General features: G+C 43.8%; 1 protein-coding gene across 2 annotated transcripts in view; it reads left to right on the top strand.

The window, feature by feature from the left end:
* LOC115169381 (sodium/potassium-transporting ATPase subunit beta-1-interacting protein 4) overlaps positions 1 to 15,826 on the top strand; it is a 101,476-nt gene that overhangs the window by 75,227 nt on the left and 10,423 nt on the right. For both annotated transcript variants that reach the window (XM_029724947.1, XM_029724948.1), the window contains exon 5: positions 11,878 to 11,938. In XM_029724947.1, the coding sequence (XP_029580807.1) occupies positions 11,878 to 11,938 (61 nt within the window). The remainder of the gene's footprint in view (positions 1 to 11,877; positions 11,939 to 15,826) is intronic.

The raw sequence follows: 15,826 nt of genomic DNA, 5'->3' as shown, positions 1-15,826 counted from the left end.
CCTGTTCATCACTCCAGTCACACACACCACACCACACCACACCACACACACAGAGAGGGAGAGAGAGAGAGAGAGGTGATCTCATTTTCATACTCGGTGGGGAAGCTGTTTACTCATCGTCAAATAGACAGTGCCAGGCTCAAAGTATTCAATCACAGAGCCTCTGTTGGAGACAGACAGGTCGAGTCGTGAATGAGGTGAGCCCCTCTACTCCCTATAAGGTGCCACTCGCCCATCTACTGGTCATTCTCAAGCATGCTTCTCTTCCTTGCGCTCTTGCGAGCAGCGAGTATTTCTAATACTCGTTTCGATGTGTCACTATAGGATGTAGTATCGCAGACATGCTCTCCGAAGCCAGGGTAGTTTGTCCCAAAAGCATCACCCCTCAGAGGCTCCAACACTAAAGAAGTATGCACCAATGAAGGTGCAGTGACATCCAGCCAATAAAGACCTCATAAATGTATGAGTGGTGGCCCAACATGCCATAAAGCAAATCTCCTGTAAGGAGATGCCTTAGAACAGTGCCCAAGAGGTAGCCATGCCTCTGGTGCAATAAGCCCTTCCGGACTGTAACCCTTGCTACTATATTTTCCAGTACAATAGCCTCCACTAACCCAAGGGATAGCCGTTAACGAGGTATGGGACCCCCTTTGCAGGGAGTTGCCCAAAAAATGCAGAGGTTGTTGCTGCATTACTCTCGCTTCATCCAAGCAAATGCGCAAGATGCATACTGGACACAAACGTTGGAGACGCTCTTCCGTAAACGGGAAGAGTGGTGGGTGGAAACACAAGCTCTAGGGTGCGACAACACAGTTGCCACTCACTATAGGCATAAAGGCGGGTTTTGGGTAACAAGATACCTAAGAAGACCTCAGGGCCTACTGAAGACACGAACGGCGGCCCTACAGCGCGTGCAGCCCACTCACTCGCTATGCAGGCGTAGTGCAGATGGTAAAGCGGTTTAGAATAAGTATTACATCTTCACCCTTTCCAGCGGCTCGAGGCTGCCGAGAGGAAGCCTCAAGCACAATAGACAGGTCCCAGTGATGGGACTAAAGGCTTGGAGACTGGACGTAAGCGACGTGCACCCGTCATCAATGACATAAGAGCTTGTTACCCTACTGTGTAAGTGCCAAGGCCTGTATGACAGGTCGAGATAGCAGCTAAACGGGCCTTGCAGTGGAGATTCCCTCTGGCCAAAAAAGGTCCTGCAATGAAGCATAGAAACCTTGGATACAAAGCATTTAAGGAATGATCTGTTTAGGTCACAGCACTTCTCAAAAAACGAGTGTGTAAAAGGGGCATGGGTCAATGATCTTGAGTGGCAAGCTTGTCGCATTCATATTTATCCTCCCAGAGGGCCATGGCTACTGGGTGAGGGTAGCAAGTCTTTGGCAAATATTTTTTTTAATGTTTTCTCTAAATTAGCTTTGTTGTACAATTAAACGTCAATATACTGCATTTCTCCTGATTCCTGCTTACAAGAAAACATGTAAGCAGGAAGCACCAGTGCCTAGATCAATAAAAAAGTGGTCAGATGAAGCAGATGCTAAGCTACAGGACTGTTTTGCTAGCACAGACTGGAATATGTTCCGGGATTCCTCCAATGGCATTGAGGAGTACACCACATCTGTCATTAGCTTCATCAATAAGTGTAGTACAACTCGATCTTAGTCCTGTATTGCCGCTTTCAAGGAGCGGGACTCTAACCCGGAAGCTTATAAGAAATCCCGCTATGCCCTTTGATGAACCATCAAACAGGCAAGCATCAATACAGGACTAAGATCGAGTTGTACTACACTGACTCTGACGCTCGTCGGATGTGGCAGGGCTCGCAAATCATTACAGACTACAAATGGGAGCACAGCCGAGAGCTGCCCAGTGACACGAGCCTACCAGACAAGCTAAACTACTTCTATGCTCGCTTCGAGGCAAATAACACTGAAACATGCATGAGAGCACCAGCTGTACCGGACGACTGTGTGATCACGCTCTCCGCAGCTAATGTGAGTAAGACCTTTAGACAGATCAACATTCACAAGGCCGCAAGGCCAAACGGATTACAACCTCTCCCTGTCCGAGTCTGTAATACCAACATGTTTCAAGCAGACCACCATAGTCCCTGTGCCCATGAACACTAAGGTAATCTGCCTAAATGACTACCGACCTGTATCACTCACGTCTGTAGCCATGAAGTGCTTTGAAAGGCTGGTCATGGCTCACACCATCATCCCAGAAACCCTAGACCCACTCCAATTTGCATACCGCCCAACAGATCCACAGATGATGCATTCTCTATTGCAGTCCACACTGCCCTTTCCCACCTGGACAAAAGGAACACCTATGTGAGAATGCTATTCATTGACTACAGCTCAGCGTTCAACACCATAGTGGCCACAAAGCTCATCACTAAGCTAAGGACTCCGGGACTAAACACCTCCCTCTACAACTGGATCCTGGACTTCCTGACGGGCCGCCCCAGGTGGTAAGAGTAGGCAACAACACATCTGCCACGCTGATCCATAACATTGGGGCCCCTCAAGGGTGTGTACTTAGTCCCCTCCTGTATTCCCTGTTCACCCACGACTGCGTGGCCAAACACGACTCCAACACCATCATTAAGTTTGCTGACGGCACAACAGTGGTAGGCCTGATCACCGACAACGATGGGACAGCCTATAGGGAGGAGGTCAGAGAACTGGCAGTGTGGTGCCAGGACAACAACGTCTCCCTCAATGTGAGCAGGACTAAGGAGCTGATCGTGGACTACAGGAAAAGGCAGGCTGAACAGGCCCCCATTCTCATCGACAGGGCTGTAGTGGAGCGGGTCGAGAGTTTCAAGTTCCTTGGTGTCCACATCACCAACAAGCTATCATGGTCCAAACATACCAAGACAGTTGTGAAGAGGGCACGACAAAGCCTTTTCCCCCTCAGGAGACTGAAAGATTTGGCATGGGTCCCCATATCTTCAAAAGGTTCTACAGCTGCACCATCGAGAGCTTCCTGACCAGTTGCATCACCGCCTGGTATGGTAACTGCTCGGCATCTGACCGTAAGGCGCTGCAGAGGGTACTGCGAACGGCCCAGTACATCACTGGGGCCAAGCTTCCTGGAATCCAGGACCTATATAATAGGCGGTGTCAGAGGAAAGCCCATAAAATTGTCAGACTCCAGTCACCCAAGTTATAGACTTTTCTCTGCTACCACACGGCAAGCGGTACCGGAGCGCCAAGTCTAGGACCAAAAGGCTCCTTAACAGCTTCTACCCCCAAGCCATAAGACTGCTGAACAATTAATAAAATGGCCACCGGACTATTTACATTGATCCCCTCCCCCTCCCTTTTGTACACTGCTGCTACTCGCTGTTTATTATCTATACATAGTTACTTCACCCCACCTACATGTACAAATTACCTCAACGAACCTGTACCCCCTCACACTGACTTGGTACCGGTACCCCCTGTATATAGCCTTATTGTTATTGTGTTACTTTTTTATACGTCTTCCCTGTGGCTCAGTTGGTAGAGCATGGTGTTTGCAACGCCAGCATGGTGTGTGCAACGCCAGGGTTGTGGGTTCGATTCCCACGGGGGGCCAGTACAAAAAAAAATATTAAAAAAATTATGAAATGTATGCATTCACTACTGTAAGTTGCTCTGGATAAGAGCGTCTGCTAAATGACTAAAATGTAAATTATTACTTTTTATTTTAGTAAGTAAGTGTTATAGTGTGGACATTATATAAATAATTACATGGTTATTATTGGCATTGACCGTGACCTTTCCCCTTTGATGATGTCATCACTAAGAGTGAGTTCTGTGCAATGTGATTCTACCACCGGTTGAGTGGGCTATATAGTTCTGCTATATTTGTACCGTTTGTACCTGGCTGTACACCTTTTAGTTGTTGGGTTGAAAGTAAAGGAAAGTAATATTGAAATGCGTGTGGGCATTCCTTGTCAAGTTACTACAGTAAGCATTTCACGGTAAAGTCTACACATGTTGTATTCGACGCATGTGACAAAGTTTGATTTGATTTTTGATTTGATTTGGCAGTAGTACTGTAGATTATTTCATCACTGACGTCAACCCAGAGTCTCTCAGAGCGTTCAGTCAGCCCACTGACATCCCTATCAGATCACAGCAAAATCACAGTCTACTTGAACAGAGCAATACTCAATCATGAGGCATCAAAGCCAAAGGAACTGCGTAATATTAAGAAATACTATAGATGGATGGAAAGTAGTTGTAGAAACCTACCAAAAAACAATTAGGCAACAACAAATTCAATCCCTTCTACACAACTTCCGGGACAAAATGTTTCCCTCGAATAGTGAAGGTGTAAACTTGGCAGTAGAAAACCTAAACAGTATATTTGACTTCTTAGCTTCCCTATCAAATCAAAGCATTTCAAGCAGACAACCTTAGAAAATTAACAACAGTGACAAATGGTTTGATGAAGAATGCAAAAATCGAAGAAATAAATTGAGAAACCTATCCAACCAAAAACACAGAGACCCAGAAAACCTGAGCCTTCACTATGGTGAATCACTAAAATAATACAGAAGTACACTACGGAAAAAGAAGGAACAGCACATCAGAAATCAGCTAAATGTAATTGAAGAATCCATAGAATCTAACCACTTCTCAGAAAATTGGAAAACACTAAACAAACAACATGAATTATCTATCCAAAACGAAGATGTATGGATAAACCACTTCTCCAATCTTTTTAGCTCTATAACAAAGAACTAACAGCAAAAACATATACATGGTCAATACAAATCTTAGAATCAACTATTAAAGACTACCAGAAACCACTGGATTTTCCTATTACAGTGAATGATCTACAGGACAAAATACAAACCCTCCAACCCAAAAAGTCCTGTGGTATTGATGGTATCCTAAATGAAATGATAAAATATACAGACCACAAAATACTAGAATCTGAAGTCAAATGTCTACTGTTTGCTGAGGATCTGTGGCTTCTGTTCCCAACCAAGGAGGGCCTACAGCAGCACCTAGATCTTCTGCACAGATTCTGTGAGACCTGGGCTCTGACAGTAAATCTCAGTAAGACAAAAATAATGGTGTTCCAAAAAATGTCCAGTCGCCAGGACCACAAATACAAATTCCATCTAGACACCATTGCCCTAGACCACACAAAAAAACGGTATGTACCTTGGCCTAAACATCAGCACCATAGGTAACTTCCACAAAGTTGTGAACGATCTGAGAAAGGCAAGAAGTGCCTTCTACGCCAACAAAAGGAACATCATATTCGACATTCCAATTAGGATTTGGCAAAAAAATACTTGAATCAGTTATAGAACCCATTGCCTTTTATGGTTGTGAGGTCTGGGGTCACAAAATGGGACAAACACCAAATTGAGACTGCATGCAAAATTCTTCCAAAATATCATCTGTGTACAACGTAAAACACCAAATAATGCATGCAGAGCAGAGTTAGGCCGATACCCGCTAATTAAATTCTACAACCACCTAAAAGGAAGTCATTCCCAAATCTTCCATAACTAAGCCATCAGCTACAGAGAGATGAACCTGGAGAAGAGTCCCCTAAGTAAGCTGGTCCTGGGGCTCTGTTCACAAACACAAACAGAGCCCCAGGTTAGCAACACAATTAGACCCAATCAAATCATCAGAAAACAAAAAGATAATTACTTGACATATTGGAAAGAATTAACAAAAAAACAGAGCAAACTAGGTTGCTATTTGGCCCTAAACAGAGAGTACACAGTGGCAGAATACCTGACCACTGTGACTGACCCAAAATTAAGGAAAGCTTTGACTATGTACAGACTCAGTGAGCATAGCCTTGCTATTGAGAAAGGCCGCCGTAGGGCAAATCTGGCTCTCAAGAGAAGACAGGCTATGTGCACACTGCCCACAAAATGAAGTTGAAACTGAGCTGTACTTCCTATCCTCCTGCAAAAATGTATGACCCAATTAGAGACGCATATTTCCCTCAGATTACACAGACCCACAAAGAATTCAAAAACAAATCCAATTTTGATAAACTCCCATATCTATTGGGTGAAAAACCACAGTGTGCCATCACAGCAGCAAGAAAATGGCAACCAGTGAAAAACAAACACCATTGTAAATACATATTTATTTTTAGATATTTCTGAACCCTTGTGTACTTTAACTATGTGTATATCGTTACAACACTGTATATAGCCATAAATTGACATTTTAAATGTCTCTATTCCTTTGGAACTTTTGTGTGTAATGTTAACTGTTCATTTTTTATTGTTTATTTCACTTTTGTTTATCTATTTCACTTGGTCTGGCAATGTAAACATATGTTTCCCATGTCAATAAAGTACTTTGAATTGAGAGAGATAGAGACTGGTCCTTAAATCATAGTCCTTTGTGTTTTCCTTGTGTTCCTGGGCCATTTGCCATGCAGCCCCAGGTGACAGATTAGGGCAGAGCCTACAAGCCAAGCTAGCAGTGTGTTAGTTGAGGAAAGCCACATGAGCATTACGCCTAGCCTAGGTTAGCAGTACCAGCCAGCCTTGCCGCGTTAGCTAGCCTGTTTCATGCCATCACGTGGACCGGACCACAGCATAGTGGGGCCGGCTCAGTTAGTAGGCACAAAGCAACTCAATGCTAGGTGAACTAAATACGAGAGCTAAATACGAAATAAGATAGCCGTGCCGACTAGTAGTGTGGCTTAAGCTTAGCACAGGCCAGTACTCATAAAACCTTACAACACTCGCAGGACTCATTCCAAAGCTAACTGAGCATGTTTGTTTCCCATGGGGTACAGAGGCCTATAATAACTCAGGGGCAAACACATTACTTAACCGGTTTATGCATGGTAAATAACGAATGGTAAATAATGAATGGTAAATAATGAATGGTAAATAATGAATTGTGTCATTTTGGAGTCACTTTTATTGTAAATAAGAATATAACATGTTTCTAAACACTTCTACCTTAACGTGAATGTTACCATGATTACGGATAATCCTGAATGAATCGTGAATAATGATAAGTGAGAAAGTTACAGGGTCAAAGATCATACCCCCAAGACATGCTAACTTCTCCTGTTATTGGGCTCCCGAGTGGCACAGGGGTCTAAGGCGTTGCATCTCAGTGCAAGAGGTGTCACTGTAGTCCCTGGTTCGAATTCAGGCTGCATCCCATCCGGCCGTGATTGGGAGTCCCATAGGGCGTCGCACAATTGGCCCAGTGTCATCCAGGTTTGGCTGGGGTAGGCCGTCATTGTAAATAAGAATTTGTTCTTAACTGACTTGCCTAGTTAAATAAAGGTTCAATTTAAAATGTTTAAAAAATATTGGTAAACATGTCTTGATGAGAGAAGGGAGCTAGCAATGTTACCATGTTGTAGGTAGTAATGCTGGTGTGGTTAGCTAGCTTTAAATCTAGCTAGCCAAGTTGGCTAAAGCCTTGTGGCGTGGGCTAACCTAGTTACCTAAAGCCTTGTGGCGTGTGCTAATCTAGGTAGCTAGCCGTGTGACGCTAGCTATCCCTGGAGACTAAAGAATAGAAAATACATTCCACTCAAAACAAAATGTTCCTTTCGGTCAGTACTCAACACTATCGACAGGAACTGAGGTCCTACATTCGGTAGCGTCATGGTTCATCTGAGAACAGTTCAGTATGAAGACAGGAATCTAGTCGTGCTGTGGAGAGCATCAGTGAGTGTAGTCTCTTCCACAAGGAAGAGAGGTGAGAATTACCAGGGGACGGGCCTGTGGCCCCTCATTTGCCACTTGACCTGTCTGTCTCCAACAGACGCTGTGTGATTGGATACTTCGAGCCAGTGGTCTCTCTCTCTCTCTCTCTCTCTCTCTCTCTCTCTCTCTCACACCATGGTTCTGCTGTTGGTTGTTTTATACACCATTTACCATTTTTCTATTGCTGTCATCTACCATTACGAGTAAAACATGTATCTATCTTAACTCCATTCCAATTGTATCTGGTCTTGAAAAAGGAACAAATCAAAATGTCTGTGGAGTAGGCTACTTGTCTACTTTTTCTATTTTTGCAAGTGTATGCCCAATGGGGCCGGAAATCTGTGAAGATGAACTATGTATTTAGAATACATTCTTGTTTGTCCCCCTTTTAGCTACCGTTATGAGCATTGTTACTCTTCAGGGTCTGAATCCAGTGTTCCTCACCTGAACAGTAGAACTCATCTTTCTAATTCTCTCTCTCTTTCTCTCCCTCTCTCAATTGTGACAGACAGATCTACATGAATTCCCTTCATTAAAGAACACTTAAAGGCCCAGTGCAGTTAACGTTCAGTTTTCCCTGTGTTTTGTATCATATTGTACAACAGCTGATGAAACTATCACTGTAAAAGTGTGAATTTCTGTTGTTTTTGTTATTTCCTGATAGTTGCTGGTTGAAAAGACAATCTACACAAGCCTTTTTAATCAGCAGGTTTTGCATGGGTGGAGTTTAGGATTGCCTGGTGACATCACCTAGCGGTAAATTAGCTAATTGACAAATAACAGAGTTCCAAAACTCTCTGCCAATAACAGCTGGATTTCAGTTATCACCTCCCCATTAAGACCATTCCCAGACAGTACTAACTAAACTCTTGCTTGAGAAATATTTTTTTGCTCAAAAGCTATATATTGTTTTATTTTCAACCATTTTATTGGAAAACTATTACAGTAAGGTACTTAATTGTTACCCAGAAATGATTTGAAATGTATATAAAAAATGGCTACATTGTGCTTTTCTCCAAGGACAGTGAGCCAGATCAATAGTGTGTTAATTAGCCAGCCGATCAATGGAAATCCCCCTCCTATCTCACACATGCAAAGGACTGACTGAAAAAGAACTACTGCCAAAGTCAAATTATTGAAAGAAATACAATACGTGTTACTGGACTGAGCACCCTGATGAAGGCCTCAATTCCCCAAAATGTCAGATATGCAAAACATTTTAATTGTCGTCATTTCCTCTGTGTGTGTGCGTTTGTGTGTGTGTGCGCGTGTGTGTGGAATCTGGTTGTCTTTCTCTACCTGGGATAATATTGCAGCTTTGACAGTGTGCTTAATTAACGCATGCAAATGTCTGTCTCCCCTAGCTGAGCAGCTGTGTGTCCTTCAAATCTACACTGCTGCTCAATGGCAGTAGTGAGTAGTGTGGGCTGATGTTATCCTGAGAGGATGAGTGTGTGGGGACTGATGTTATCCTGAGAGGATGAGTGTGTGGGGGCTGATGTTATCCTGAGAGGATGAGTGTGTGGGGGCTGATGTTATCCTGAGAGGATGAGTGTGTGGGGGCTGATGTTATCCTGAGAGGATGAGTGTGTGGGGGCTGATGTTATCCTGAGAAGATGAGTGTGTGGGGGCTGATGTTATCCTGAGAGGATGAGTGTGTGTGGGGGCTGATGTTATCCTGAGAGGATGAGTGTGTGTGGGGGCTGATGTTATCCTGAGAGGATGAGTGTGTGGGGACTGATGTTATCCTGAGAGGATGAGTGTGTGTGTGTGGGGGGGCTGATGTTATCCTGAGAGGATGAGTGTGTGGGGGCTGATGTTATCCTGAGAGGATGAGTGTGTGGGGGCTGATGTTATCCTGAGAGGATGAGTGTGTGTCGGGGCTGATGTTATCCTGAGAGGATGAGTGTGTGTGCGGGGGCTGATGTTATCCTGAGAGGATGAGTGTGTGTGTGTGGGGGCTGATGTTATCCTGAGAGGATGAGTGTGTGGGGGCTGATGTTATCCTGAGAGGATGAGTGTGTGGGGGCTGATGTTATCCTGAGAGGATGAGTGTGGAATATCATGTTTTCTCCCAAAGCCTGTTTCCTCTGATAAGCTTTGCTATCACAGGAGGTTGGTGGCACCTTAATTGGGGAGGATGGGCGCATGGTACTGGCTGGAGCAGAATGGGGGTAATGTCATTAAATACATCAAACACAAGGTTTCCATGTGTGTTGATGCCATTCCATTGGCTCGGTACCAGCCATTATAAGCCGTCCTCCCCTCAGCAACCTCCACTGTTTGCTATAGATGAACAGCAAATTGAATAAATCCTGGGTTTGAAGTCATCCAATCATTCTGTACTCTTCTCATCTCAGCCGCATTTTTCCATCCCTCAATCCCATTTTCCATTCTCCACCCTACGTTTTCCTCGGTCAAGACCCCTGACCACTCCGCTTAAGATGCGGTCACACACCTACACATAACACACACAGACATACCACCTTAGACAGAGCCGAGGGGAGCTGTCAGAGGAGTCACTTTCCATTAGTGCTGTTAGAACAGAGACCCCCACAGACGGCCGAGAGAGACGAGGGGAGCTGTCAGAGGAGACACTTTCCATTTGTGCTAATAGAACAGAGACCCCCACAGACGGCCGAGAGAGACGAGGGGAGCTGTCAGAGGAGACACTTTCCATTAGTGCTGTTAGAACAGAGAGACCCCCACAGACGGCCAAGAGAGACAAGGGGAGACACTTTCCATTAGTGCTGTTAGAACAGAGACTCCCACAGACGTAGAGAGAGACGAGGGGAGCTGTCAGAGGAGACACTTTCCATTAGTGCTGTTAGAACAGAGAGACCCCCACAGACGGCCAAGAGAGACAAGGGGAGACACTTTCCATTAGTGCTGTTAAAACAGAGATCCCCACAGACGTAGAGAGAGACGAGGGGAGCTGTCAGAGGAGACACTTTCCATTAGTGCTGTTAGAACAGAGACCCCCACAGACGTAGAGAGAGACGAGGATGAAGACAAAGCTAAGGGGAGAGAGGAACAAATAGCAATGTCTATGTACATTCTTTTGTCATTTAGAAGACACTCTTATCCCCCCCCCCCACATACAACCTCCCTATCAACCACCACCTATACCCTATCCTCCCACCCTGACAGTCTGTATTTGCTGACTGTGTTGTTGGCTGATCCCTCCAGACACTTTAATTAGGGCATATCAAACACACACACACCGTTAATGCAAACCAAACATTGTCTGGCCCCTGCTGCCAACACCATCTTGTGTGTGTGGTCCAGGCTTTATGTGTATGTTAATTCCCTACTACTGTAATGGCTGGCCTGCCTGTCAGAGGGTATTAGCAGAGAGAAGGCAGGATGGACTCAATTTTCTCTCTTAAAACTAATTTAGGCTGCTAATGTTGTCTGAGGTGTGATTATAGGACTAGTCATTACCCTTCAAGATCACACAGACACACACTCACATACTGTATAGCCTGTACCATCACTAGGCTCACTTGTGCATGAAAACATGCATGCCCCATAAACAGACACACACAGTCTGCGGTTGCCCAGTGTGTGTTTTGAGGGCATTGTGCCCAATGCTGGTTTAATTGGCATGGCAGTGTGCCAAGTCATTGGAGGTAGAGAGTGTCTGTCTCTTTTTCTTAGCCCCAGTGTGTGTGTCCCAGAATAGATGACAGCCATCTGCCAACAGTACAGCCTATCGTCACTTTGCCTAGATTCAGGCTGCTGAGCCCAGAATAGTGTTCTTGATTTGGTTATCTAATGGTTATACCAGCTTGTTTAAGTGCAGTGTTTGTTTTCTGAGGAAATGTCTCTGGACATGTTGTTGATGTGTGTATTGCAGAACACATTATTTAGATAGAGAGGAATATAGATGAGCTCATAGACTCATACTGCACATGCTTATTTATGTACTGATCAGTGATGTTGATTGCAACCTGTTGTGCCATCCCCCAACCAGCTACTCCCTGTACATACACTCACGTCCCCAGTCGCTATTTCTGAATGGAGGTGTTTATCCCCTAGGGTACTGTATGTTTGCTCTTTTCTCTATATCCTATAGTTGTACTTCATATGTTTGCGCACACACACACTCCTCTGTGTGTTCTAACTCAGTGTGTGTGTTTTCTCAGCTCCTGGGCTTCGTGTACGCCTGCTACGTCATCAGCGCCATCACTGAGGAGGAAGACAGCTGTGAGTACAACGACTTAACTACACACACACACACCAGCACTCCCCCTAAATGAACCACAACCTAACCACATAGCAAGACAGGAAAGGAGGAAGAGGAGAGGGGGGCCTTTAGCTCATTAAAACCTTCCTCAATCCCTCCTCCACCTTGTCGTCTCCTCCCTTACTCCCCCTCTCCACCTTCCCTCACCCTACCGGCTGGTCTCCTTCACTCTGTGTCCCCTTCCCATTCTACACCCATCCAACCATTCCATTCTCTCTCTCTCTCACCATTCCACACCCATCCAACCATTCCGTTCTCTTCATTCTCTCACACCCATCCAACCATTCCATTCCATTCTCTCTCTCTCTCTCTCTCTCTCTCTCTCTCTCTCTCTCTCTCTCTCTCTCTCTCTCTCTCTCTCTCTCTCTCTCTCTCTCTCTCTCTCTCTCACCCATTTCACACCCTTGACCCAATTTTCTTTCCCTACAGTGTCCTCCCTTTACCTTCATTATCGAACACCTGGCTAATCTCCACTTTCCATCTCTCTTTTTCATTCTCTCTTTCCATGTCTGTCATCCGCCTCCCCAGCTGTTAGTTCTCATGCTGGTATTCGGGGGTTGGTAGTGTGAAAAAGAGAGTGTGTTTTAGTCATCTACAGCTCAGTACTGTTCACACCTCCACACACGTCATGCCTCTTTCCTTCTTTTCTCCCACCCACTTCTGCAACACGTCTATCTTTTTTAGAAGTACCTATATGGTTGGCTAGTAGAGGGGGGATTGAAGGGAGAGATCGAGAGAAAAGAAACTGGTGAAAGGTGTGGAGAAAGAGAGAAAAGACAAAAGAGTGGATTAGAGAGAGGGAGCGAGAAGGGGTAGAGAGAGAGTTGTCTTGAAAACCTGACCCTAGGCAACTCAGGGTCGGGTGATTGATTATGAGATGGTCTGGTTTCAATTATGGTCTCTTTTGGCATAGAGGAACTACATCACTGCCTAGGACACTACTTTATCCACTTCAATAAAATACAAAATAGAAGCTAGCAAGATGGAGATCACAGAGGTTATTTTTAACCTTTCTGGGACATCTGGGACGCTAGCGTCCCACCCGCGGTACACACTATCAACAGCCAGTGAAATAGCAGGGCAGCAAATTCAAAACAACAAAAATCTCATAATTCTAATTTCTCAAACATACAAGTATTATACACCATTTTAAAGATAATATTCTCCTTAATCTAACCACAGTGTCTGATTTCAAAAAGGCTTTACGGCGAAAGCATAACATTAGATTATGTTAGGACAGCGCCTAGACAAGAAAAACCACACAGCCATTTTCCAAGCAAGGAGAGGCGTCACAAAAACCAGAAATACAGCTAAAATTAATCACTAACCTTTGATGATCTTCATCAGATGACACTCCTAGGACTCAAAGTTACAAAATACATGTATGTTTTGTTCGATAAAGTTCATATTTATATCCATAAACCCCATTTTAAGTTGGCGCGTGATGTTCAGAAAATGTATTCCCACCAAAAACTTCCGGTGAATGAGCACATCAATTTACAAAAATACTCATCATAAACGTTGATAAAATTTACAACAGTTATTGAAAGAATTATAGATATACTTCTCCTTAATGCAACCGCTGTGTCAGATTTTAAAATAGCTTTACGGCGAAAGCACATTTTTCAATATTCTGAGTACAGAGCTCAGTCATCAAAGCAAGCTATACACTTACCTGCCAAGTTCTGGAGTCAACTAAACTCAGAATTAGTATTATAAATATTCCCTTACCTTTGCTGATCTTCGTCAGAATGCACTCCCAGGACTCCCACTTCCACAAGAAATATTTATGTCCAAATACCTCCGTTTTGTTCACGCGTTCAGATCACTAATCCAAAGGCATAACGTGAGAGCGCAAAACCAGAGACGAAAAGTCAAATAGTTCCATTCCCGTTCGTAGAAACATGTCAAACGATGTTTACGGTCAATCCTTCGGGTCTTTTTAACATAGAACTTCGATAATATTCCAACCGGACAATAGCGTATTCATTACAGAGGAAAAAGAAGGAAGGGTGCTCTTGCGTGCCCACGCAGTAAACAACTCACTGGTCCCAGGCAGTCCACTGATTGACTGAGCTCCTATTCTCTGCCCAGTAACAGTAGACGCATGAAACAAGCCTTAGGAAGTGCAAAATGACCCCACAGACACTGTAGTTTGATTAGGGATTAGATAGAAAAACTACAAGTCACTTCCTGGTTGGATTTTTTCTCAGGTTTTTGCCTGCCATATGAGTTCTGTTATACTCACAGACATCATTCAAACAGTATTAGAAACTACAGAGTGTTTTCTATCCAAATCCACTAATAATATGCATATCCTACCTTCTGGGCCCGAGAAGCAGGCAGTTTAATTTGGGCACGTATTCATCTGAATTTCTGAATACTGCCCCCTGTCACCAAGAAGATAACCTCTTAGTGATCCCTTCACGCGCCAATCCCTTTAACGGGATCGATTTGACAACATTCAGTGAAATTGCAGAGCGCCAAATTCAAACTACAGGAATATCAATATTCAACATTCACGAAAATATAAGTGTAATACATCAAAAAAAAGCTTAACTCCTGATTAATCCAGCCGCCGTGTCAGATTTCAAAAAGGCTTTACGGTGAAAGCATACCATGCGATTATCTGAGGACAGCGCCCAGCACACAAAACCATACAAACATTTTCCGGGCAAGTAAAGGAGTAACAAAAGTCAGAAATAGCAATAAAATTAATCACTTACCTTTAATGATTTTCATATGGTTGCACTCACAAGACTCCATGTTAGACAATAAATGTTAGTTTTGTTCGATAAAGTCCCTTTATGTCCAAAAAGCTTTTTGTTCCATTGGCTCAAAGGCAGACAAAAAATCCAAATAGTACCAGTAAAGTTCGTAGAAACATGTCAAACGATGTTTATAATCAATTCTCAGGTTGTTTTTTGTCTAAATAATCAATAATATTTCAACCGGACAATAGCGTCGTCAATATAAAGGAAAAACAACGAAAGGCGCACTCTCGATAGCGTGCACCAAACAGCTCTGGGACTTTCCACTGTCCACTCATTGAAAGTGGTCATTCTCCCTCATTTTTCAGAATAAAAACCTGAAACAATGTCTAAAGACTGTTCACATCTAGTGGAAGCCATAGGGAACGCAATCTGGGTCATATCCCTTTATATGGTGGATAGGCTTTCAATGGAAAAACACCCATTTCAAAATAATGGCACTTCCTGGATGGATTTTCCTCAGGTTTTCGCCTGCCATATCAGTTCTGTTATACTCACATACATTATTTTAACAGTTTTGGAAACTTTAGTGTGTTTTCTATCCAACCAATTATATGCATATCCTGGGCCTGAGTAAAAGGCACTTTACTTTGGGCATGATTTTCCGGACATCTGGACATAGCCCAAAGAGGTTTTAAAAGAGGTTTTAACTAAAACCCCATGCAAAGGTTTTGCCTGCAAACTTGAATCGCAACGGTTTTGAATCGCAACGTTCTGGCATGTCTGACTCGTAATTTGTTGGAAGAGTCCCCGGAAATGTTTTCCCTTCTCGACCTAGGCAGTGATGTAGTTCCTCTATGCCAAAAGAGTCCATCATTGAAACCAGACCCTACCCACTAGGAACAGATGTCAGTCAATTCAACGTCTATTCCACGTTGGGTCAACGTCATTTTATTGAAATTACGTGGAAACAATGTTGATTCAACCAGTGTGTGCCCAGTGGGTAATATTTTTTTTTTGTTTTCGAGACTAGAGAGAGGGGCACACATCTGAAGAACAGCTCATGGTAGCAGTGACCTCATAACCTCGAGGTCAAAGGTCACATTGACGGTTAACTAATCAGGTCGCAGGAAACAT

This window comes from Salmo trutta, chromosome 31, assembly GCF_901001165.1.
Source record: "Salmo trutta chromosome 31, fSalTru1.1, whole genome shotgun sequence".
NCBI lineage: Eukaryota > Metazoa > Chordata > Actinopteri > Salmoniformes > Salmonidae > Salmo > Salmo trutta.
Note: the sequence above shows the minus strand (reverse complement) of the source record. Positions and strands in the feature narration are given on the sequence as shown.